This window comes from Colossoma macropomum, unplaced genomic scaffold, assembly GCF_904425465.1.
Source record: "Colossoma macropomum unplaced genomic scaffold, Colossoma_macropomum, whole genome shotgun sequence".
Classification (NCBI taxonomy): domain Eukaryota; kingdom Metazoa; phylum Chordata; class Actinopteri; order Characiformes; family Serrasalmidae; genus Colossoma; species Colossoma macropomum.
The window spans coordinates 28,053,538-28,081,022 of record NW_023494789.1 but is presented as its reverse complement, the minus strand read 5'-3'; the positions used below and the strand labels follow the sequence as shown (position 1 = coordinate 28,081,022).

At 38.7% G+C, this 27,485-nt stretch overlaps 1 protein-coding gene across 2 annotated transcripts in view; it reads right to left on the bottom strand.

Moving 5' to 3' along the window:
• Positions 1-27,485, bottom strand: part of cyfip1 (cytoplasmic FMR1 interacting protein 1) — a 54,484-nt gene that overhangs the window by 21,382 nt on the left and 5,617 nt on the right. The window contains exons 2-22 of one of the 2 annotated variants that reach the window (XM_036570723.1): positions 22,156-22,276; positions 21,575-21,664; positions 20,060-20,137; positions 19,837-19,938; positions 19,094-19,275; positions 16,384-16,480; positions 16,134-16,262; positions 15,931-16,035; positions 15,301-15,392; positions 14,842-14,959; positions 13,590-13,712; positions 9,724-9,849; positions 9,440-9,606; positions 7,595-7,742; positions 5,218-5,371; positions 4,122-4,278; positions 3,856-3,952; positions 3,538-3,614; positions 2,465-2,573; positions 1,945-2,064; positions 665-864 (exon numbers count right to left, since the gene is read on the bottom strand). In XM_036570723.1, the coding sequence (XP_036426616.1) occupies positions 665-864; positions 1,945-2,064; positions 2,465-2,573; positions 3,538-3,614; positions 3,856-3,952; positions 4,122-4,278; positions 5,218-5,371; positions 7,595-7,742; positions 9,440-9,606; positions 9,724-9,849; positions 13,590-13,712; positions 14,842-14,959; positions 15,301-15,392; positions 15,931-16,035; positions 16,134-16,262; positions 16,384-16,480; positions 19,094-19,275; positions 19,837-19,938; positions 20,060-20,137; positions 21,575-21,664; positions 22,156-22,272 (2,588 nt within the window). In that variant the 5' untranslated portion in view covers positions 22,273-22,276. Of the gene's footprint in view, positions 1-664; positions 865-1,944; positions 2,065-2,464; positions 2,574-3,537; positions 3,615-3,855; positions 3,953-4,121; positions 4,279-5,217; positions 5,372-7,594; positions 7,743-9,439; positions 9,607-9,723; positions 9,850-13,589; positions 13,713-14,841; positions 14,960-15,300; positions 15,393-15,930; positions 16,036-16,133; positions 16,263-16,383; positions 16,481-19,093; positions 19,276-19,836; positions 19,939-20,059; positions 20,138-21,574; positions 21,665-22,155; positions 22,277-27,485 lie in introns of those variants that run through there. The other variant, XM_036570724.1, reaches the window with a different exon arrangement.

Here is a 27,485-nt window from a genome sequence, read left to right as displayed (position 1 = left end):
CATCTGCTGATGAAAGAGGAGAAGAAATGAAGCAATGGGGAAAGAAATCAGAATGTCTTCAAAAGAAATGGTGTTCTCCTCTACGCCTCTCACCACAAGGACAAAAGCTCTCTTCATCTCCCTAACTGGCTCAAAGTTCCATGAAGCAAAAACTATGAAGTGACTTTCTTTTTATTCAGGTTGATTTCTGAATGCATTTCAAACTTCGATGACAAAAGAGTCCAGGCTGAAAGAGTTGCTCTATCCATTAGGAAAAACATCACAAACACATTAAACCACTGTGTTAAACCAAACATGGGCAGATACGGTTTGATACCATTCAGAGATTAGAATGTTTTATGTTTTAAATTCCGGCTCAAAGCTTTGAGTGCTGTTATTCTGCCATATGCACAGATGGCATGATCTTGCATATTTGTTAAGTACCATAGAAACAACTGTTCGTTTATTTTTTTAAGGGTCAAGCCATAAACCAGAGGGTGTCCAGCAAAATCCAGTGATTTCCCTGCTCAAACATACCTGACTGAACTTAGCAGTTAATTACCAGGTTGAGGAGGGGAAATGACCACACTCTGCTGGGTGGTCCATGACCACTCTTCCTGTCCTCCAGGAATTGGAAGTGGATACATAGCTACAGACATGTTTGAAACCAATTCAGCAGATGTACCTGTTGGTAGAGCCGTTGTAGCAGTAGTTGGGTAGGAAGTCGTAGTTGAGTTCCCAGAAGACATGCAGTGTGATCCTGCCATATGGAGCAGATACGTTGTGGTTAGCCTCACGGAACATGGCATCCATGCTGTCCAGGGTCAGGAACTTGCTGAGGAGCTTGTGGGTCATCCGATTGATCTCCAACAAGCCCTCCAACTCCTGAAAAAGAAAGATGATGGAGAGGCATTAAATACTCAAACACTCAGACATAAGTAGCTTCAATAAAAAGTTAAACACAAATACACTAAAACAGAAACTAAACAAATAAAACCTACAAAAGGCATCCACCAGTGATCATCTTTAAACAAAAATTTAAATAAATAACCAAACACAAATGTTTTTAAATGCATTACTGAATGCACACACATACTAATAAGTCCATGCCCCCACTCAGAAACGCTCCTCACAGCAGTGCAGTTTATTTCTGCCGTGTCTCGCATTTCAATTAATCACTGAACACTGAATGCGTTTACATGCACTTAATAAATCTAATCTGCAGTTATCTTATTATTCAAATGGTCATGTAAACAGCATACTCTGATTTCTTAGATCAGAGTATGGTCTAGAAATCTGACTAAGAAATCTGATAATTTTTAGCTCAGTGATCAGATTTCTCAGTGCATGTATACTCTTATTCTGATTTCTTGAGGATTTCTCAGTCTGTATACGTGCAAAAACAGACCACAGTACCAGAAATAAGCAAGCAGCATTGCCGCTAGATAGTAGCAAAATGCTTTTGGAGCAGCACTGAAACTAAGCACATGCTTGATGAAATAAAGGATTCAAATATTCATCATCTAGAAGATGATGAATATGTTCACATTTTCAGGTAAAGTGTTCTAAAAAAAATAAATAAATAAAATAAGGTGTGGCATGAAGTCTGAATTTCACATTACTTTTACGTCACATCTTCTGTGAGTCTATTGGCTGGTTGCAAAGCAAAAATCTGATTACTGCTTGACTCATGCAGACCTGGAGTTTCCTCATTATCTGATTACTCAAGTGCATGTAAACATGTTGATCGGATTACTGACAGAATCTGAAGTAGTTATCAGATTATTAAGTATATGTAAACGCACTCACTGTCTGATAAGGGAAGCACTGAACTTTACATTATAGTGAAACACTCAAAAAATTCAAGGTTCTTTTGCTGAAAGACAAATGGTTATATTGAAACATTCCTCCTGCATTCCCAGTGGCAGTGCTTTAATGACGAGCATTTGTAGAAAAAGAACGCACTACGATGGAGGTGAGGTCCTCGCTCTCAAAGCGATTAATAGCCAGCTCAAGGGACTTGTAAAGGGCAGCAGACACTCGCTGAGTAATGAGACGGTTCAGGTCAATGGAACGACCCAACAGCTGAAAGAGAAGCAGAGAAAGTTAAATACATGCATAATAACATATGAATACCAACACACACTGGGGCTGCATGATATGAGTGAAGTGAATTCCCATGATAAACACATCACACTTCAGAATTACAGTAGAACATGAAAAGCTGAAAAGCTATGCTATCATTATACATTAGCCTGTAAAATTAGGGCAGCCAAGTACCAAAACACAACAAAGAACAAAAACGTAAATAAGTATACTGCACATCGTACTGTAATTATAACACCATCATCACAATATTGAACAACTGTACCACACTTGGCATTTTTTGTCCATATCATGCAGCCGTAACATGCACAAGGAGTATCAAAGATACATTCTGTCGTGGGAGTGCTGTGTTTAATTTTAATAGACTGGGCATCTTCACCTGAACATGTCTCTGCTTCAGCAGTGTCTCATAGCGGTTGGAAGCAGGCCATGGAATGTTGGCGCCCTGGTTCTTACACTCAGCCCGCAGTCTCTTATCCAGAAGCAGACTGAAGACAGCAAACCAGACATTATCTTTAGGGATGCATCAATAACACTTTCTCCATTTCAATACTGATACCTGATCCTCAAGCATCTGCTGATAACAAGTACTTATACCTTTCCCAGCCCTATCTAACCTAACTACTGGACAGGTGACAATAAATTTAAAAAATGGAATATTTTATTTTCTAAAAGCAGGATTCTGTGTCCCAGACAAAAACAAGCTTGAATGAATGGCATTTACAGGGTCGGATAACTTCACATTCAACTGGTTTCAGAGCTTCAAAAAGTTGCTGTGCTCTCTGACACGGGTTATCTTTAAGTGCTTAATTAAATTTGATGCACTGAAATTCTTGCTGGTTTTACAATACTGGCCTTAGATTATCTTAAATTCTGCAATGAGCATTTTCACTACTGCTTGTCTCAAGCAAGACATAATATCACATCAGCATGTCACTTGCTTTAATTTCGGACCATCTACTGGTACACATGCAAGCATCAAGCAGTAGCGCATCAGAAATTGCTTCACAGTATCAGTACTCTCTATTGCTGATACTGATACAGTATTACCAATACCATACCAATACCAGTCTGCAACTAAACATTATACAAACACCACCCACATCTAAGCACATACTCTGCGACCCATAATTAGACATAGACTTTTTTTGTCCCTGTTCTCCAGCAAATGTATATGGTTGCTGTCACACAAATACTTTGTATCTCTTTTTTTTTTAGTTACACTTTGCTTTTGTCACTGTCAAAATTCTGAAAACTCTGAAAAAAAGTTGTTACATTAAGTTCTATTATAAGTTAATAATTTCTTTCCTTCTCCTGTAAAGTTATAGTTTTGAATGGAATTGAAACTGTATGAAAAAAAGGGCCTGGGACCACACTGTATAATATCACTCACATAGAACATGAGAAACCATTTGATTAGATCATCTGATGCTGATTAGCTTTTTAATTTACCTTCCAGCGAGAACCTTGTAGTACGCAAAGATTTGGTCTGCAAGTTTGTAGACAAACTGGTCAAAGCACAGATTTACCTACAAGTGAAGAGAGAAAGGGACAAATAAAAATAACTAGAGCATTAAAAAAAGAGAGATCTGTAGCAGTACAATCTTAGTGGTATCAAGTGATGCCTCCTTTCAGCACAGAACAGACTTGTTAATGCCACCATTACTCATGTTTTTAGGCTTTTTACTAACAAAACTGTACTACATTAGTGGCCTCTATTATTACTGAAAATCAAAAGCTTTGAGTGCAAATAAACCGTGAGAATTTTACCTCAGCCTCAATCTCATCATAGAGGAACTGCTTCTTGAACTTGGTGAGAGCGTAGTGTGCACTGTCGTTGTACAGGTCCAGGGGATACAAAACATACCTGGGGACACAAAAAACAATTCTGAGTCTGAAAATATAACACAAGTCTAAGATATAATCGACATTTGTTCAGTTTCATTTAACGCAACTACAAACATTTTCTTATATTTAAGTATTTGCACACAGATAATTTCACATGCTCATGCAGTGCAATGTAATAGTGTGCTTACTCCATCATTGAGGCCTCTTTAGTCTCCAGAATGTGATCGGTGAGGATCCAGGGCATGGACATCTCAATAGGGAACTGGATACGGCGGCCCATGGTGAGCTCCAGAAAGAACTCCCTGAACCACAGCTGGGACAGGTCACAGCACTGTTGCAGTGTCTCTGGAACAGGAAACTCAAACATGAGACAATTTCTCCATCACCACTGGCCCTATGCATCAGTTATTTTATTCTGAGCCATTGGGAGTATGGTACGTCTTGAATAGGTGTTTCAGCAGATCCCACAAATGTTTAAGCTTCATAAAACCGGTAGTATACTTTCCGTATATTTTCTAACACATACACAGGATAAGACAGTAATCATAGTGTGCTATATAAAGGAAAAATTGGTGGAAAAAAATCCAAATGATGCCAAATCGTTAAGTCTCTGTGTTTTCTTCTTTTTTAATTTTTCACTGCTGCTACAAGGCTAAAGTAGCCACCTTATACACCACCAATCAGCACTGTGCAAAATGCATGCCTAAATCAACAAATACTCACCTCAAATCATGTCAAGCTGTCATGTAATCTTAATCAGACTAACTAATGTAGTTACCATCACTATATGACATATAGTTACTGTCACATTCACACTGTTAACATAGGTTTACTGCTGACACTAAACAGGTCTTGGCTAATTTAATACATTTGGGGCAAGTGGAAAATTGGGTACACGATACATGTAATTTTTTTGGCCAAATTATTCCTTTAGGTAATTTCTAATGGGCCTGTGTGCTCTAATATATACAAACCCAAGACATACTGTTACAACCAAGTCCATATTTGTAGTAACTCAGAGAATGAATCATCAGCCCCTTCCGGCTTATTGACTGTAACTGGTTAGCTGATTAGTCGAGTGGTAGAGTAGGTGTAGATTAGCCTGTTCAAATTCTTCACAGCTGTGTGACTCTTGGGGTGTGTTGAAAAAGTTGAGCGGTCTGTTTAAAGTTGGTAACGCGTGCTCTAAAAACGAGTTCCACTCCAGTCCTGGCTTTAAGTAAGGTCACAATTTCTGAACTGTGGGAGTATGATAGACCTAATGATACTGTAAATAGTCCTTACCACTGAAATTGAGCAAGTGAGTGTAAAAGAAGGATTCACGATGGAATTTCTCTATGTCCAAGATGGTGGGGCCTTCCAGGCTACTGCGCAGAGTCTTCTTAGAGCCACTCTTATCAGCAACCAGGGATTCCAGCATAGTCCTCACCATGTACAGCTACAGAGAAGATACCAAAGAGATGTTGAAGTAGAACAAAATGGAACTCTTGACACAGTGAAATTGAACGTCAATTAAAAGAACACTCTCTACAGACTGAAAATCCAACACACAGGCCTCACTCACGCCATGCACCATTATCACAGTGGAAATCTTCTGTACAACCTGAGAGACAAGACTCCTTAGCATGTCAGTGTTTGCCTGTCTAGTGGAAGCCTCCACTGAGACACAGAGCCAAGATTAAAAGGACTCATCTTTCTCTCTCTAACCCAAAGAGAATCATGTCCCATATGGCAGCCTTAGAGTGGTATGTTCATGTCTGTCTGTCTGTGTGTGTGTGTGTTTGTGTGCACGCCTGTAAGCAAGCATGCATGCATGAGTCACATGAGCCTGCATCACTGTATTAAAAAATAGCCATGTCTCCCACAGAACAGCTCAACCAGTGACCCACCCTTCAATAAGCATATGAAACTCTATAATATAGACTGATGACCGTCTTTAATGCCCAGTGCCTTAAGCCTCTTAGCACACAGAACACACTGCAATGAAGGACAGCAGCATACGGAGCTCGAGAATGGAAAACCTGAAAAAAGGTTGTGTTTATTCATAACTAAACCCAAACACAGACTAGAGGAATAATGAAAGTAGGAATCTGCTCTCACACACACACACACACACATATAACAAACGCGCGCACACGCACACAGGGGTATGACACAAACGGAATCATCCCTCTTAAGGATTATGTACTTTGTTAGAGCAGATTGATAGATAAATCAGGTCAGGCATAAATTTTCTGCTAAACGCTGATAGCTCTGATTCTCCAGCACACATGTGGAGGCACAAAGCTCAGATCAGTCTGAGTGACTAAACAGATTACAGCTCAATCTCACTGACACTGCTGACATTTAACATGTTACCGGTGGGCTGCACGATGCTAGAGCTAGCACACTATTAGACATCTGGATACAGCATGGCTAAGACTGTCTATGCAGTAAGCACATTTCTCTATGTATACACATACAGTATGTAAAAATTAAGAAAAACTATTAGCTGTTTCAAATGATTAATCGCAATAACTGCATTATTTCATGTAGTTAGATAAGTTAAACTACGTTTGTCTCATTTGTTTCCATTTAAAAAGTAGTGCTTTTTGTCATAAAGTATATGAGTGGACAAAATAAGCATGCTAATTTATTAGCATTGGTTGGTATAGTGTAGTGGGTAACACCTCTGCCTTCTACACTGTAGACTGGGGTTCAAACCCCACCTTGGTAAACACTCTACACTATACCACTAAGAGTCCTTGGGCAAGACTCCTAACACTACCTTCGCCTACCTGTGTAAAAAAAAAGATCACACTGTAAGTCGCTCTGGATAAGAGCGTCTGCCAAATGCCATAAATGTAAATGTAAACGTATTACTTCGAACAATATTAATTTCATCAGCTTCTGAAGGGAAGGGTGTATTTGTTTTGATGTTGAGTTCATATAACAACAATTGTTCTGCAGAATCGCTTACTCCGCCCTGGAACGTGGCATCCAGTCTCGTCCTCGACTGGTATTGGCAATCGGCCAATCGCATTAAAAGGCGATTGGTATCGGTTCAAAAAACACTAAACTGTCCATCTCTAACAAAAACATTAGCAATAAAACTAAAACATTTTAGTTCTTTGAAGAGCTGAACCCTTCACAAAAGTCACCCAAGCAGGAAACTCAATTAGTGCTACTAACTAATTTTGCAACACCACACAAACAACAGCTTTGTCTGAAACCAAATGGTTCCAAAAAATTAAAGCAGAAGCAAAGCATGTCAAATAGGTCAAATATGTATGTAAGCTCTGTGTTCCCCCTGTTAAAATCTGCTTAAAAATCTTTACACCAGAACCAGAAAACAGCAAGCGAATCAATGATTATATCTATAATCCATAAACCTATTAACAATAATTCAATTAACTGACTAATCTACTTATTTTGCATTCTTCCGTTCCTCCCCATTCGCCACCACCGTCACTGTATCATATGAACTTTGTAGTGCACTACAGCATGCTTTTTATGAAAATGAGGTGTGCACAACAGAAGTCCATGTCAACTTTTTCCTAGTAGCCACATTAGTAAACAAATGATCAACTCTGTTGACTAAATGCTGCAGCCAAGTCCAAACTGTAGTGCACAGCTCACAAGTTATTTAGTATATTTAGGTGGTGAGTAAGAGAAGACATACCTGAGTGCTCGAGGGTCCCACAGCACGACGGGGCACTTTGATGTCAAAGCCTCCTTTGGGGTCCTTCTCCCCTCGCAGGGCTGGATCATTATGAGGCTCTCTTCCTGTCTCCCAGTCACAGATAGTCTTTCGGATGGCCTGGAGGACACTGCAATAACAATGAAACACCTTTAATTAGATATATTTTAGTGAAAATCAATCTCTGTTTCAGTTCTTGAATCAAAAAAGTTATTTTGGATCCCATGGAGTATTATGTAGACATCACTGGTCACCTTTATATTTATTATCCATATTATTGATCTATAGTATTTATGTTTATATATGCAATCTCACAAGCACAAGCACATATGCACTGCACATTCTGAGGACCTTTTCAATATTTTTTAAATAAAGCAGCATATTTTCTTTGTCAACTTGCATTAATATAGTAAACAAAAATAAAAGCTGTTCTTAATTTGCAGAAATTGCCAAACTGAAGGAACACCTGAAAACTGAAATAATGCCTTCGCTTTTTCCCCCCTAGCTGTGATCTCATCAGTATGGCTGATATGTCATCTAAATAAATATTTGTGATGCTGCAGTCATCTGTGGCTGGGAGTCCAAGAGAGCACAACTGGCCTCACTCTCTCTGGGTGAGTAGGATGGCCCTCCCTCTCCCCCAGTCACTCTGCTAGCCAGCGCAGGAGTCTGTTAGCTAACATAACAGAATTGGCAGTTAGTGTTCTCCTCAAAGCGCATTCAGCTGTCCAATGTCATTGCAGTTCAAAAAGATGCAGTGGCTGGCTTCACATGACTCGGAGGAAACTCGTGTTTGCCTTCACCCTCCTAGCACTGACAGTCTCGTGTGACTGGGAGAGTCCTAATTGGATACAGCTAAATTGGTGAGGAAACTGGAAAACGAGAAACGAGAAAACTTCCTAATTTTCTCATAATTTTATCTCTCTTAGCTTCGGTCCCAACAAGAAGAATTTCAGTTTTTTGTTCATTAAGTTTAAGGAAATTTCTATTCATCCACTTATCGATGCTCTGTATGCAGTCTGTCAGAGCATTTAGAGCAGTAGTGCTATCTTGCTGTATAGTTAGGTGTTGTCTGCATAGCTATGGAAATGGATGTCATTTGTTCAAAATATGGCCAGGTGGCAACACAACCAGGCATGACCATATTTTCAAAAAATATGACATCAATATTGAAAAAGTACTTTCTACCAGTTAAACAAGAATAAAACCACCTAAGAACATTTCCTGACAGTCCAATCCATTTTAACTGACTGGAACGTTTCCAAAACATTATTACTGAGGAGAAATATGTTTAGTTGTTTTAGTACTATCTTTATTATTTTACTTAAGACATGCAGGTTGCATACTGGTTTCAAATTGCTTCAAGACTGAAGGGTCCACATTATTTTTCTTCAGTAGAGATCTCAAGGCAGCAGTCTTGAGTGGATCTGGAAAGCTACTAGTTTCTAGTAAGTAGTTTACTATGTCCAAGACTGAACTACAGATACTGACAAAAATCACTGTGAAAAAAGGATGCTGGTACCAGATCAAGGTGACAAGTCAAATAATTTAACTAAGACAGTGCTGAAAGCAATTCAGTTTCATTCATTTTTGAAAGTACTAAAGTTACTAAACGGGTTGCAGGATATGAATCTATTTTAAATACTGCTCAAATCTAAACTGTTCATCTGTTCAGATGACTTTTTCAAGCAACTATCTGTTGATACCAATATGATTCAGATGTCATTGTGCATCCTATTTCAATATGTGCTTTTAAGAAACAGACATATCTGGTATCCCAACACTTCTGAATTTGCAGCGTATGTATATTCTAGGGTTTCATGGTACCTCTGAATGACGTTCTTCTTCCTCTTGATGGCTTGGCGCAGCGGGTCTCGGAGCGTGAGCTGGGCGAAGTCTTGCAGGGCGGAATAGATGGTGTAGCGAATGGCGTGGTTGAACACACTCTCCATACGGCCCATCAGCACCTGTAGCCCCTTTATCATGGCCATCACCTGTAGTTGGTGACAGAAAGATAAAGAATTACTACTATACTATCGGAACAGCAGTACGAAATGTAAGTTATGTCCTTTTAGCAATAAAGGAGATCAGAAAGGAGTAGTGATGCTAACCTCCACCAGAGCAAACTTCTCCTCGCTGGTGTAGTTGTACCTAGTGGCACGTTCATACTCCTCAGCATTGTCAGGACATTCCTTGTTGGAGTACTTGTCTGTTGGGTGCACCAATTTCCATGAATACTGAAAAGTGAAAATACTGTCTATTAACGAAGCTGGTATAAGGAATGCTATAATGAGTGAACATCAGCAGTTTAATGGAGGGCAGTCTGTAAGTAACTGGGCAGAGACATTTTTTGTTGGTTTGGATTTGCACTCTATCACTCTGGATTTGAAATTAAGTAATGATACAAAGGTTCAAGCACAGACTGTCGACTCTAATACCATCCTGGGTGAACCATGTAGGAATTACAGCCCTCTTATACATAATCCTCCCAATTTAGGGAATCAACACTAACTGGGCACTCATTTTTTTTGCTAGCTATGAGGTGCTATAACTTAAATTCATGCACAAGAGGATGGTACATTGTTAAGAAGCACTGGCTGTCTTAGCAATAACAAGCAGCCTGGCAGACCAGAGAAGACCACAATAGTGAACGACAGAAGAATATCTTCAATCAATAGAAAAAAAACCTGTTGCATACATGAAGAAACTCATATATACAGACTTTCATAATGAGATGAATACACCAGCATGACTTTAGAGGATTTACCACAACATGAAACCCTTGTAAGTCAGAATAAAACAGAAAGGACAGCTTGCTAACAATGTACATAAAACAGTATAGCACTGGGGAAAAGTCTTATGGATAAGAGTAATCTGTACTAGAGTGATAATAAAAAGAAAGTGTGGGGAGAAAAAAAAGGATACCATGAAATATAGTGGCATGGACATGTATGGCTGCCAGTGGAATGCTGATGAAGAGCAAGTGAAACGTTCCTGAATGGCCGAGTCAATCATCCGACCTGAACCCCACTGAGCAAGCATTTCACTTACTGAATACAAAAAGCCCCTGCAAGAGGCAGAAGTTTAAAATGGCTCCATTATAGAGTGGTTAGAGTATCATCAGGGAAAACAGTGTCTGGTGATGTGAATGGGTCACAGGCGTAATACAGCTATTAATTTAAAAAGGATTTGCAACCAAATACAAAAAATAATGTTGACTTTGTCCAATTACTTGCACTCCCTGGAACTGCGGCACTATGTATAAATCCTATATGATTCACCCAACATAGATGTAAACATCTCTGAACTAAAGCTAACGTCACTGACCGATAAGCACTTTGTCATTCTTCTTTATGCTGGAGACACATAAAAACTCAATCACTGTTTAATTACTGATGGACAGCACGATAAAGAAACTGCAATCAGTCAGAAGAGATTAAAAACAATACTCCCAAATCTAAATTATCTTTCTTCATTACCTGTGGATGATTTGCCTTTGAAGCAAGCGGACGATCACTGAAAACTACTATCGTTCCATTTGATTAAGCGTTACAAGCATCTATGCCCTTTGCCTCAGTATCCATGGCAACCAGATAATATAACCCTATGAAAGGCTTTTATGCTGTTAGTCCTATTTCTAGGTAAAAGCGAATGTGTATGGCCATTCCTGGAAAAGAGAAGTACTTCTTGAGTATCTTGAAGAATGAAAACAGCATCCTGGCAGTGCGCATTGACAAATCATCATATACGGCCATGCACTGAAATTCAGTTTCCAAAAGGCCCCGAATGAATCAAATTATATAACGTCATATATTCATGTTTAATCATAATAAAATCTTGGTTATCTAACCTATGCTGACTAAAGTCAACAAATAGACACAACATATAAATTGTAAAAACATTTTACTTGAAGTCGGTAGTTTGCATGACAAATAGCTGAGTTTAATTTCAATGCACATCATTTCAATACTGATGATCGAGCACCAATATACTGTATTTCAGTGATTAAAATCTGATGAAATGATAAACTATCACACCCCTGGTTGGTGCCAGCATTGGACATGCTAGCTACCAGGGATCTACCTATTATGCTGAGTGCCTCTATTATCCTTGGATCGATAACAAGTAAGTGCCGATATTAGGCATATTATTATTCTCTCATTCTCTTTCAAGTAACACATTTTTGTTATTTATCCTGTATTTAAACGTTTCCTTTTGTACAATCATCCTAATTTATGGCTAATTTGAAAATAAATACAACAGAAAAGATTGCACTTCATTACAGGCTATACAAACTAGTCACCAACTAGTTAACTACATGTATACATACTTTGAAGTCCACTTTGAAAGATTATAACAGATTTTTAGTCTTGCAAAGAATGCTGGGGAACATGCAAATGAAACAAAGAAACCCAAGGGCATCTTTGGTAGAGAATAAAATGGACAAGTGCTTGTCCAGAACAAGGATGGCAACACAGCAGTTTGATAAAATTATGGTTTCCAACCAAATTAACGCAAAGAACCACCAGATGTTAATACTGTTGCATGCTGTCTGTGCAGAATATTGCTGTCACTGTTTTTGCTGTTTTAAGTTTAATGTCAATAACAGCTGTGTTACACTGTCCAATGTTAATCTTACAAATATTCTTTTCAGTCTGTAAAATTCTGTAAATAATAGTTATTATATTATATATCTACTGAGACCTACATATGTATAGATACTCATATCTGCACATGTACAGATATTCACACATCTCTTTAGCTCCTTTCACACTGGCATTTTATTAGTCTTTTGGAAAAATACATGTTACTAGTCTGTGTGGTCGTCCATAAAGCGGCGAAATAAAGTGATTCTGATTCTGCTGTGTGGTGTTTTATGTATTTTTATCATCAAATAAATACAATTAATTTCAATTCAGAACAGATTCACACCATGTCCTAAGAAAAAATGTGGACAATGTTGGACCAACGCATGCCAAGCTCTTTGTACTGTGTGATGCTTGAGATTCACTAGCCGTCTGTCACTAAAGTTACGTTTATTTTCATCAGAAAGGTCAGTCAGAAAGAATCAGTGGGTGAGGAGCAGAGAGAGCGCAAAAGCGAAAATTCGGCAAAAAATCAATTTTCACCTCACCCCCAATGTAGTTGATCAGTCAAGACACGTTTGGTGTCTGAAGTCTGCATCTTTAGTTTTGCACTGGAGTTACAAGCTCAATGTAGCCATCAAGTCAAGAAAGTTAAACCCCACCAACTAGCATCAAGCAAACTGCATACATAAAATCACACGCTTGTCTCATCGGATCTTGAGGCAAGCTCAACCAGACATGCTTATGTGGTGTGAATTTGTTTTTGTTTTAAATGGGGAATTCTACTGATTTTAATTTTTTAGCTTAAACAATTAAGATGAAGAGTCACTCAGAGTAGTACGATGTGAAACAATGAGAAAATTACTGAGTCAGAATTGTTCACAATGGTGGTGATACGTACCAGACGTCTAAAGCGTTTAATGCTTATTAAAGCTACCTCACACAGTTATTACATGAAATGGTTATGAATAAACTGCCTGATGCAAGAGGCATTGTTTTACGACAGTTCTGAGATAAGATTCTTACCTATAATGTATTTTTTAAACCCATTTATGGTTGAGAGTTGTATGGAGGGTGTTGTAAAGTAAATTCTTTTTGAAGAATTACTGCAATTTTACCATTATCAACATTACATATAAAAATTCAATTGAAACGTGTAGATCCACTAATTGTTCTAAATAGTAAATAATAGCTATATTTGTGCTGCAGACATCACAACTGGTCTCTATCCCCACCACACTGTGAAGAAAACAGAGTCAGTAAGTTTCGCTACAATGCACCATCACTCACCAACCACTATGAATTATTTTGTTTACATCTCAGTAACAGAACCATTCCAACATTTTGAGAAATCAGTGGATCACCCTTTTAAGGCTGCATGTGGAACTTACCACTTCCATGACTTGGGCGCTCCACTGAGAGAGCAGCTGCAGGCCTTGCAAAGCCAGATCACACAGCTTCTTGTACTCGGAGTCTGTCTTTTGTGCATCCTGGCGACCGGACCCTGTCACCACCTACACACACACAGACACAGACACACGAGGAATATAAGATGGGGGGGTGAAAACTTGATGCAACAAAAAAAAACTGTTTGCTTGAGGAAAGAGAAAGCAGTTTCTCAGAATAAACCACATCCCCAATTCTACTGGAGCAGTTAGAGACAGAATAAGACAACCAGCCACCTTTCACTGCACTGTGCCACAGCTCAGCACTTGACAATGACAGTGATGGCACCAATTTTTCTCTCTCCAACCCTTCAGCAGGGTGCAACTGCTCTGCCTGGACATGTCAGCATGCTCTCCCACCCAGCCCTGCTCCTCCACTCTCTTATTATGCAGCTTCTAGTCCGACATCTTCACAGAAATATTTCACACCATATTTGCATATTAATCTAATTGAATTTTGATGCATGTAATTCTGTGTGGAAATTCAAATGTGCTCCTAGTCAGCGATGGGAATATAGACAGTCTGAAACAGACAGGTATGAGCTCACAACCTTAGCATCCACAAGCAACCTTAAAGAATACATGATAAGTGGGTACATGATTTAAATTCCAAATACATCATTAAGGTCATAACAGTAATAATGCTGTGGTCACAATAGACTGCTAAACAATAAAAGGCAACAAATATGCTAATAACAAATGCCTTTTTTCAGACAGAAGATACACATTAATTTTCACTGGTGTGGTTAATTCTGCACCCTTACAGAGTATCTGTGCAACAGTAACTGGGTAGAATTTGGCACTGAATTTGAAGATAAATTATGGAAATGACTAATAAATCTCCAACCTGCAGAATCACCAGCCACATGTCAACATAAGCAGATGATTTGGCACTTCTGTTAATGACCATTTCAGGTCTAATGCTGAGGCACAATGTGCTAATTCATTCTGAACAGTGAACATGTCCATGGACACACCAGGAAAAAATTACAGCACAGAGGCACCTTTTATTTCTGTTAATAAGGTCTGAATTTCAGCTGTGCAATTTGGCATCTGTTGCCAGGGGTCCCCAATGCCTAATGACAGCCCACTACTTCATTGTGAATTGGCTACTAAACTAAACTAATGCATGGGAACTAGTTGTTGTAATAAAAAAAAATAAAAATAAATAAATAAAAATAAAGATCAAGTCACTCACCTCACTGTTGCTATAGCGAGCCAACTCAGAGATGAAGCGCATGTGGTCATCTCTGATTTGAAGCATTTGCTCACAGATATTATACTGAGGACTACTGCCTGCAGATGTGCAAGACCACCTAAAAAGGAGAGAAAAAAAAGACAGAGAGAAAGCGAGAGTGTTAGTCAGGTAGACTTTAGTTAAATCTGCTGAATAAAAAATTAAAAGCTTTTTTTATTCTTTTACTGAAGGCATTAAACTCGTGGAGTTGCTAAACAAATCTCCCTGTATTGTATGACAAAGAAGGCATTCATGAATTCATTCAGTGAAAAGGATCTACTATCATGTCTGTACTTACAACCATACACTGTAATACCTGCAGTACACTAACTGAATGTACTACTAAAACAAACACTTAATAGCGTAAAATTACTAATTTTGTCCATTCTACTTTGAGGACACATGATTAAGATCTCTCACCTGGACTTGTTTTCCTCAAAATGAGCACTGGTTTTGATGTAGCGGGACAGCTCAATCTGCATGTCTCCAAACAGTGGCACCACTTGCAGTTGCTGTAATTACATTTCAATATGAGATATTCCAAACTTCTAATTAAGCTATGAGTTATTTCCACATTTGGGCTAAGGCTAGGCAGCTAAAACTATAGCTGCATATACACAAACAAACTTTGTTTAGACATATGCAATCTCTAGCTGTTTAGAGTAAGAGACAGATTTAAACTCTGTAAACTCCTGTTTCCATGATAGACACAAGTTCATTATTTAGTTGGAGAAACTCATTTAAAAAACATTATATTTAAAAGCACTGTTGCAGCTTTCAACACACTGTTATAGCACAACGATCTAATAAAAAATCTTCAATCTGGCTCACTATATTATGGAAAATGAGGATCCCTTTGAGTGATTCACTGGTTTGACTAGCACAATGAAACAAACAATGGATATGGGAAGCAACACCAGTTTCTGGAACTGAAACTCTAAATTATAAATACAATGGATATATGACAAACATGTTTCTAAATTTCTGGCCACAAGGTTTTCACTTTGGCCACAAGATAAATTGGGGAAAAAAAAAGAGACAGACACACACCTTAAAAAACTTGTCAATCTTAGTGAGGTTGATTCTCTTCTTAGCGTCCAGTTTGTAGATGTTGCTGTTGGTTCCGTCCATTAGATACAGGCCAAAGCCCATCACCTGGAGGACAAGGTAAAAGTCAATAATAGAATCCAATAATAGAGTGAGGAATTCTTGTACGTAGTTTTTATATCTAAGTGAGTTTGTGTGCATCTTACTTTGAGCAGCATGTGTTTCTCACTGGGGGTCAAGTACATCTTGTTCTCGTAGTAGTCCACACAAAGATTGACAATGTCAGCCAGCAGCTCTTCGTAGCCATTAATCACCTCTAGCTGCTGCTGCAGGGACTGAGACACACAGGAGACCATTAAACACACATCAGCGTCACCCACACAAACGGGACATTTTAAAGACATTCATTAGTGCGACAGCTACCACAGGGAAAAGTCATTTGTTGCACTGTAGTACCTGGGTGATCTTGTTGTGGTTGGCCAGAAACATGGACAGGTTCTGAGACTCCTGGATGGAGGACGGCTCGGACATTTTTCTCAGAAACTGGGCCGCACTGTTCAATAGAGGACAAAAGAAAAGGCAGAGAGCAAGATTAAAACAAGTGATAGAGAGAGAAGCCTGATCCATACAATCTAATCTCTTTCACAGACACAAATACTATGGCTGCATGATACATATAAAATAAATCTAGTGTACAGACTGTATTGTGATGTGCTTTGTAATGTATGAATAATTAATATGCATTGGTAAATCAGCAATGTGACATGGTTAAGGATCAGTCTGCACTATTTTGACCAAATTAATTTAGTTTTGTTGGATTACATGAATACCTTGATTATCAAAACACCCAGAGAAACACTCATCTGGCACTGAGATTAATCAGTATCCTGACAGCAGCACAGTTAAAAAACTCTTGACTGGCTAGAGGGCCAGATCTTAATATTTCAGATTTTCAAGCTACATATTAATTAATGATATATTTTTACTAAGTTATAAAATATATATTTTAAATATTCATCAAATACAATATTAAAGATCATGTAAAATATTTTTTATTTTTTTAATTTGAACTTTTTTCCTTTTTATTGTTAGATCCTTAAAAACAAAAAAAAATCTGGTCTTGGTCTTGAATTAGGCTCGACTACTACAAAGTTTTGGTCTTAACTCGGACTTGTCATAGACATGCATTAATACCACTGATATCTGGTCCTTAAGTATTGGCCAATAGAGAGTACCGATACTAGTACTAACTCTATCTAACCTAACTAAGTTCTGATATTTATATGGTTCCACGTTTTAAATATTTTATTTTGTGTCCTGTGCCACTAATAAAACATACAAAGCATGAATGATTACATATATATGTTCTTTAATAATAAGACAGGTAAAACAGATGTAAAACAGAACTCAACAATATATAGATAACCCTGTGGTGTGTAAGCCCACAGCAGCTTCTTTGGCCCAGCAAAAATGGTGCTAAATGCTGTTTCACATCTGAGCTTCCCAAGTCATGTGTCTCATATGTGTATAATGCAGCTAACAGACAGAGGAGCACCGCAGACAGTGCGAGTGCACACAAAAGCACAGCTAGCAGGCTGCTAAGCTACAGGCTAAAACAAGGCCAAAGGCTATAGTTTACTTGAGGAAGTGACCTGTTGCTCCTTCCACATGTCTCTCTTACATTCCCTCCCTCAAAAACGACATGGACTAACATTAACTCAGACTGTAACTGACTACACAGCAGAAGAGTGATTACTGAAAGTAGCCTGACTCAGCCGTTCAGGTATGTGGCTAACATTAGCGTGTTTTACATTGTTTGTATGTTGCATTATCTGGTGTACTTGTGGCATATCAGCGAAACAAACAGCTTAGAAAGAATTCTAACTGGTATGTCACCCACTACTACCGCCATTCATTGAAATAAGGCGTTACAGATTTTGCTATGAGCATTTTTACTGCTGCTTGTCAACCCACCCTGACAATGTGTTGTCAAGCTCTGTCTACTAGCACAAATGCATGTCAGAAATTGCCTCATGGTATCAGTCATAGGTATCACCATCGCTGATACTGCGTTTAAGTGCCAGTATTGGTGCTGATACCCGATACAGCATTGGTGCAACTCTACCTACTGCAAAAGCCAATATTCTGGCAAGTTTAACAAACTATATATTGTGTAGTTCCCCTCCCCATACACACACACACACACACACACACACACACACACACACACACAGAGGCAGCTGTAAGCTTTTTCATTCTGACATGCTCAGGCAAGTATAGGCTGATGATTGAAGGCACGGGATAAACAAGTGCAGGGGAGAGAGATGGAGAGAGGGAGATAAGGAGTGGAAAAAAGAAATAGTAGAGGAAAGAAAGAGGGGGGAAAGAGAAAGCGTAAAAAAAGCAGAGAGAAAGAGAAATAGAGGGGTGGTGAGAGAGGAAAAAAGCGGTAAGAAGAAAGGAAAAAGGGGCAGGGAAGGGGAGAGGGGTAGGGAGAGAAAAAGAGAGACGGAGAGACAGGGATAGAGATAGAGAGAGAGAGAGAGAGAGAGAGAGAGAGAGAGAGAGAGAAAGAGAGAGAGAGTAAATAAAAAAAGAGGACGAACGTAGGGGCTGACAAGTCTGACCTTTCAGACTGAGACCACTGAGGGCAGCCTGACTCAAATGAAACTTTAATCCATGCAGAAGAGCGCTGACACCAGTCACACTGACACACACAAACACACTCCACATGCAGATAACAGTAACAACTACAGGAGATCTGAGCAATCTCTCTTAGACACACATGCACACAGAACAAATTACTGCTCACACACAAGTACACACAAGAAGAAACTCACAGCTTATTCAGGGGTTTAATGTAGTTCATCACAAACAAAACTGGTTTGTATGTACTGAGGTGCTACATAATATAGTTCTAGCTTAAATTGTTCTATAAATATAGTAAAACGTACTAAAAAGGGGAAATGCTCTGTGTCTGCTGATCACCTCAGAGCTCCCAGTGAAAACCAGAGCAGCAGCTTGGCTGCCATCTAGAGGCCAAATATATCAGTGAGATGTACAAAAAAGGCATCTGCCAATGTGTGGTGGTGGTGAACGTTTAAGAATATGTGCATCGTTGTGTGTATGACAGAAATAGAGACAGCGTGAGAGAGTGTGTATGTACCGTTTATATGCTGAGTGGTCGTTCTTCACGCTGCACTTCATGTTCTTAAGTTCGTCCAGTACAGCAAACATGTTGATAAACTTTCCCAGTGTGAGTAGATAGGCCTCAGAAACAAAGTCCTTCCGGCGCTCAGCGTGACACAGACGACGCACTTCACCACAGAAACGATCGATAGCTGTCCGCTAGAGAAAGAGAGAAGTAATGTGTTTGTGTAAAAAGATTTAGAAATAGCATTCCCTTATTATTATTTTTTTTATAATTTTACTGCAAAAGTTTAATGTAACAAAGAAAAAAAAAGCATATAAGGCTTTATGTTAAGCCATGCTCACTTTAGTGAACAGATTCATATTTTTACATTATAGAATTACATTGTACAGTCACAAAATATTAGGAAATGTCTTTTATAAAATGAATAAAAACAATGAATAAATATTCAGGCACTGAAGAGGAAGGGGAAGAAAAGTGTAGAGATTTTACAGAAGATCTGGAGGATGGTTTGCTATTATGTAGTTCATCTATTTATTCCTCTGCCAAATGTATCCATCTGAATTCTAGAGGAATAAACCAGTCTTCCCATAATAAATACTTCATTAACTATATCAAAACAGTTGTATATTTTGGTGGGTTTGTGGGACTGCCTTTTTTGGGTAATTGCCTTCTTACTTGTAGTTCCTTCAACAGTCTAATTCGCTTTTAAGTCATCTGAAGCTCTCACACAGAGCAGCGAGCAGCAGAGAGGTTACCTGGAAGTACATGAAGTTCATTAGCTTGGTGACCTCAGGCTCCAGCACCTCCACGGTCTTCTCATAGATCTCCACTCTGTTGGGCTGCTCGTTGCACTTTACCTGAGAGAGTAGGGGAGCAGTGGTGTAAATGAGAAGACAAAGTAAAACAACATACACAAGCAAAATAAAGAGCTTTGCATATGCAAGTGATGTGGTGCACGGCCAAAGTTGGGCGTGTTACCTGGGGGATGGCTCTGGAGCAGCTTCTCCATGTGTAGAGCATCACAGCGTACTCCTGGCCCTCCTCCAGCATTTCATTCTGTACAGAAACACAGAGCATGAGATCACGACCAGCTTGTATGCATAAGCACAACAAACTCACCTACACTGTGGTAGGTATAGGTCAATTGTTTTTCAGTATTAATAGCAATACAGAGTCCTAAACAATACTTTTTTTCCCTACATTACAAAACTCAAAAGTGGATGTGGATTAAACCAGAATAGAGAATGAGGTGCAGGAAGTGACCACAAAGGACTGCAGGCTAAAACTGCTGACCATAATGGGGGTGGGCACTCATGACATAGATACAGAACGCTATTTAGGCAGCCAATCAGCAGTCTAGATTTTGGTACAAAACTGCTTACTGGCTAGCAGATCCAAAGACTGACAACTTAGATGTTAATATTTGGTACTGTATAACACAAAATACTTGATACTTGGTAGTGTTGAAGTAATTCAGTCGAAATCATAAATGTATTGTATCCAACGTGATAACTACCTACCTATCACGCAACAGCAATGCTGTAGTATTATAAAAAACTACCAAGATTTGTAACCTCAAACAAATCTTTCCATACCATCAAAAATGAGAACAACCACGCACAAACACACTGAATGTTAGGCCTGGGTGATAAAATATCAATATCAGCATTGCCTGCTTGAGATATTTTTGATTAAACAGCGATGGCATTTTGCCAAAAGACTGGATGCAGAACAACTGCCACTTTGGATCAGTGCACTGCTAGACAAGGAGGGTGAAGAAATCCAGGCATTTAGTGACAAAAGCACAAACCATTTTGTCAGTTACAAAAGTCAGCTAGCTGTTTTCAAAATGGTCACCTCTGCAGGCTGGAACTGGAGAACAAATTATACCTATATATATATATATATATATATATATATATATATATATATATATATATATATATATATATATATATATATATACACACACACGCACATACATACATACACACACACACACACCCATGCACACGGATTCTCTTGATTCTTGATGATTTAGGCCTGTTTGGTTTTCATTCTAGGAACGCAGGCCAAAGTAGTACATTCAATATACATTAGGTTCCCATACAAAACATCGTTTCAGCTAACCTCAAACACTCCGTGACAGCAATTAGCCCTCACTAACAGAGCATATACAAGTTCTGGTCCAATGCGCTGAAGCTCTAAAGCACACATTCATCACAGCACCATTCAGACCAGGGCCCTGAACTTGGCCAGGGCTCCTCCAATCAGCACAGGGAACAATGCATGCTTCTTTCAGGTCCTCTTTGAGCCATTCATTCTCCTGACAAGCTTCTTTGACCAGGCTGCCAGAGGCTTAGCACTGAGGACTGGTTTGAATGGGTCGGGGCTGAGGCACTGATAGAGCACAGTAAATCAGCAAAGACTCTGAGGGCAAACTCATTCACCCTGCATGGAAAGAGAAGGACAGAGGGAGGTATGGAGACCAACCATGCTGGAGTGGACTGTGGCTTGCTCAATGTAGCGGGCAATTCCAGTCACAAAAGCGTTGCGATCTTCGAAGTTGGTGTCAAAGTTGGGCTGTTGATGGACAAACACAAACAGATAAAATACTAGGACTGGCAAATGTGCACATAAAATCTGTGTGATCTTTATTTCATAGCTGATTCCTAGTACCAGACATAAGTATGGATGTCATTTCCAACCTTTTTTATAACTGAATAATAATCCTTAATATGATTCTTTATCTGTAATCTAAAACATTAGTCCTTAATGTGATACTTTAAATCTAACACATCTAAAATGACAAAGCCCAGCTGGTAAAGTCAGCATTCTGAATATTCAGTATCAATATCATATACAAGCATCAGGATCAGATACTAAAACATTTCTATTCTAAAATGTCTCTATGCTCTGATTCCATATTAACTTTTTTAAGAAAAAGTGTATGCAGTATCAGCATCATTCAGCCAAATGACTGGCTGGTTCCATCCATTAGATACACGCCAAAGTCCATCATCTGGAGGACAAAGTCACACTCAATAACATAATAACGAATGGGGATGTGCTACCTGAAAGATGAGTGAGGATGGAAGGGGCTCGATACAGGGCTGCTGGTCTGGAAGCGGAAGCTCTTCCAGCAGGTCCACATTGGACAGAGCATCCTCCAGGGTCACTGTGGCAGTCATGATTCTGTGGAGAGAGGAATGGAAAAACTCAGACTACAGTAACCAAACACAGTCTATTACACAACAGCAAAATTCTAGACTCAGACAGTTCTTTATTTCCCGAAATAGTCTAAATTCAGAAATCAATAGGCAATTCAAGGCCACTGACTTCAAGTCATGCTTTTCACATACGTATCACAATGTGAAAAGCACACACAAAAAGAGAAAACCATAAAACTGTCATAGTTGTGCAAAAGAGGAAGGAGTGATTTTACAGAGCTGAAGTCTCTGCACACCCACTACTTTCATTAACCAGTTCCCAAAAACTTCTAGAGAAACTTGCAAAATAATCCTGGATTTAAAAAAAAACTACAAAGTCAAGGATCAGAAAAATTTTAAAATAGTAATAAAATTACTCCCATTAAAACGTGGCACATTACAAAGCACAAAATATGACTATGAAAACACTGTACGGTTGCAAAGACTTGCACAACAAAAGAATGATCAAAACATTCTGCTTTCAGAAGTGGATCAATTGGAGTCTTCAGTCCACAATTATTAAACATTGTTAAAAGGAAAAGTGATGTAACACAGTGGTAAACATGCTCCTTTCCCAACTTTTTTGGAATGTAAAATTTGGAACAGGCATATATTAAAAAAACAAAAAAAAAGTAGTTTACATGGTAAGACATCAAAGATTGTGTTTTTGTGCTGCATTCAGGTCAAACAGAACTTACTAATAATTGCGTTCTGTTTTAATTAGCATTTCACATACCGTCTCAACATTTTTAGGATTAACGTTTGTGTTAGCGATGCATGATCATGTAAAAATCACATTGGTATCAGCAGATGTTTAGATTTGACAGATATTTCAAATCAATATATGTACGTATCATATTCTGGAACAATACAACATTTAGGTATTTTTCCACAATACAAATCCAGGTAGAAATCACTCTCAGAAAACACACATTTACATCAATAAGCTCAAAGAATTCAGTAAAAATGCTTGAATGATTCGGTGCAATACAGCATATACATAATTTAACCCTGTACATGCAGCCAGTGAGCCCCAAAACAAATACTGTTTTATGAGTTACCGACTAGCTGACAGTTCAAAACAGTCCAACATCAAAACTCATCCATTACAATTCACCAGAGAACAAAACTTAAACCCATCCCAGCATTCAGACCATTCCACACAATTCATGTGGAAATATATTTAGCAATAAGCTGTGCAATACAGCCCCACTCACTAATCATGAGTCAAAGGAACGACAGCAGTAATTACAGGCACAGAGCTATCTGTTGTGCATAGACGTGCCATTCTAAGCCTTTTATTTGTAGGTGTGAAGTTTGCACATCCTCATCAGCTGTAAGTACAATCTTCTCTGAGGCAATACAAGATTCCTGTAAAACAAGACTGGCCACAACACAAGACTCTGGTGTCACTTAAATGTTACTAGCAATCATTTCATGACTCAGCAACTGTTTTTTGCTTACACTCCTGAAAACAGATGCACTTCTTTATTTGGAGCTAACTATAGGAGGAAACCCAGACAAAGTACCCATAAACCACTGTTTCCACAAGGAGGAAATGCATTCAACTGAACAAAAAAAAGACAAATAAACATGCAGGCATATCATCTACAGCTTTTTCAACTGTGACTTAAGCCAAAGACTAATAACTCTTTCCTACTTGCTTTTTGTCTTAACAATTTACAGGACAACAGAGTCTATACTGGTCACTTTCTTTATGAAACAGAACAGCCCACATCTGCAGCTGTCAGAGTGAAAAAGGAAGCGCTCTGCTACTTGCTGATCCCTTGTTCCTCTAAAAAAAAAAATGCAACATTTCCTTGCTCTCAAATTTCAAACCCTAGCCTTCAACGTTTCAATAATTGCAAATGTAATTCACATTGAATATAACAGCTTGTAGGAGGAAGAGCACCATTAGTTACAGTAGCTCAACAAACTACGCATTGTCCATGCTAAAATGCTAATCAGCATTGTATCACTTAATCTTAGTGGATTTTCAGCCAGTTTCCTGCTCTAAGTCAAGTCAGGTTTGGTTGTTTTTAAAAGCAAAAAGCTGCTTCATTTTAGATCTTAAAAAAAAGAAAAAACACAGCAGAGTCTGATTTCAGAGCTGGTAGAAACCGAAGGCAAAACATATGACGCTGAAACAACTGTAAACTAGGGGCTGCAACTATGAAATATTTTTATTACCCTGAATATATGAATATTTTAAAGCAATAAGACATTTTTCATTTTAATAACTGATTGGAAAAAAACATGATTTTTATTATTACTTTTTCTTGCACTATTGCAAAACCTGTTTTATTTATTTAGTTTTTTTTAAATGAAAAAATATAATTGTTAAATAATGACTTCACAGCAGCTTGTTGATTCTACCCAACGTGACAATGCTGATCTGGCTCTGTCTGGACAGTTGTGGCGGCAGAGAGCAGAACCAGCATCTTTTTAACCATTGTGTTAAAAACGAAAGCAAGGTTTTAAGCTGCTCAAAACTACTTTATACTGGAGCATGCGTTAAACTAAGCCACAATGGCTTTAACAGCCAGTGCAGCCAGGCTGAACTTTCCTACAGCTCTGGACAGCTGGCTAGTCGACACTCTTGTTTATTCTCGGTAATGAATGTAACTGAAAGCCTGCTAGCTAGCCAGGTAGCAAGCAATCCCAAAAAATTAAAAAATGATCTGGACTGAACCTGGAGTTAAAACTGATACTTTCACCTGGAACTGCAAGAGTCCTGCAAGCTGTGCCAAATCAAAAAGGCCAGCGTGCAGAGCTGGCAGCTGTGTGCTACTGGTAAGAACTGGTACTGGTTAGGCTTGATAAATGTTTGTTTCCTCACAGAAGTGACGGGGTTGATAAAAGTAGTAAACATGCTTGTTATTCAAATGGCTTTTCGATTTTCAAATATTTTAATTATTGAATTTATTGAATATTATTAAATATTTGTTGCAGCCCTATCATTGGGGAAATCTGGGGAAATTACACAGATCAGTCAGTCAAATCACACACAAACTACATTACCGGACCTGCTTTGGTAAAAACTCAAGGCTATAGACTGAGGTCTATGAGACAACCATACAGATGCAAAACACTTTTATTGTGCCGCTTTCCACAATAAAAACAAGGTGTTTTCTGTCGATACTACAGCATTTTCATAATTCAGCTAAACATGTAATCTGTACAGAAAATACTGTACACTGGCTGCAGACAAAGAACTTTCTCTTCAGGTTAGGCTTAATTTGCCTGCTCTACACTAACTTTCGTCATTTTAGCTCGTTTTCTTTTTACTGCAGCGAGTTACTTTAAGGCCATGTTCCAAAGCTCATCAGCATTCATTTCCGATTCCATTTACATAAAAGTAAATTAGGGTGAAGACGTGCGGCAAAGCTAGCATTACAGTGTGTAGCAGAGAGAAATAACACTGACAGTTTCTTATCTCTCTCTCTCTCTCTCTCTCTCTCTCTCTCACTCTCTCTCACTCTCACTCTCTCTCTCTCTCTCTCTCTGGTGCGCGAGGCTACACACTTCTTAAAAGTGAACCCCAGTTTCCCTACATATTTTTCAAGCTCTTCAATTGTCTCTCAGTTCTATTACCAAAACTACAATTATCGCTTTTTCCACATCGCCCTTGGGTTACCTGTCCATCATCAACAATATCCCATTACATCGCCTTATCACCCAGGCCTACTGCCAAGTGAGCACTCTGTCAAGTAGCATATGTTTGGCATTCACTAGTTACCATTGTTACCTTGGGTATTACAGAACTGTCTCAGCTACAGCATCGGCAGCACTGACATTTCCATCAACAGTATCTGCTCTGCAGAAGTCCATAAGAAGACTTACCCAGTTATCACCTGGATCTGATGTGTGTTTAAAATCCCTCCGGATTTGATGTCCATCTAAATCCTTCTTGTTTTTAAAACAAGTTGTTATCTGATACATCAAATGGTGTATTTTTGTTAGTGTTCAAGTTACTGACAGCCAACCACTTTTACCTCTTTACAGTCTTTCAGCGATGTGTGATTAAGACTTGCTTTGCTTTCTGAACACCCTTCAAGAGAACTGCAACGCTAAACTAGCAACTCGCAAAAAACTTTACTGCTCTACGTCATTTTGGTTCAAGAAAACCTCAATCGCTATCTCTATCTCTAAAGCTATACCGCAAAGTCATGTTTTTTTTTTCCCTGAAAGTTTAGTGGGCTAGGCAAATGATCAAGGCTGTTTGACAGCACGATTTACCCCCTTTAACTTCAAGCCTCTAAAAAAGGAAGTTAAGTGTGGGTGTTTTAGATGAGAAGTAACAATTCCACAAGCTCTGTGCATTAAGTCAGCAAGCCTCAATACTTTGCAGTAGTGTTGTTTTTTTTTACGCTTTATCTTATTGCTGACGTTCAATGGTAAACACTGTCCTCACAGCGCACAAAATACTGTCCACTTCATATCAAACATTTAAAAAAAAACAAAAAAAAACAACAAAACTTAATGCACGATTACATTCCAGTGGGTTTTCACTTGTTGAAAACAAGCTACTGAATGTCAAAAGTGGCACAAATGAATGTGTGCAACACATACAAACAAGTAAAATAGTTCTAAGTGAACTCAGAATTGCATGGGTGAATAAGGATGGTCACAACACAAGAAGCACTAATTACATCACAGTATAAAAATATGCACCCATGGGACAGACTCGCCCCACAGAGGAAACATGAGAGAAGTGATAAAGCTCAACCCTGATCCTGTGCAGAGGCCTGTGTTCCTACATGCCTCTGTACAGAGACAAAGCCTGTGACATCGTGTGAGACCCAAAAGCCGTGAAAAATTCTCCACAGTTAAACAAGTGTCTATTCTCTTAGGCCTGAGTGGCTGCCTCGAAATTATTTCATGACATTTTCAAGGTTTTCACGCTAATCATGTTTAGCAAAACTAGGCCTGGGCAATAGGGCAATGTAAACAGATGTCGGTGATGATAAACGAGGACCCCAATGATGATGCTTCAAAGACTTCAATCAGCTCACTAAATAACAGGTACAGTGCAGTGAAAAGTATTTGCCCCCTCCTGCTCTGGTCTATTTTTGCATGTTTGACACATTACACGGTTTCAGATCCTCATACAAGATGTAATATAGGACAATGAGACCAAGAGGAAACACTGTCATTTTATTTACTGAAGGTGAAAAAAGTTTTTGCAATACCTA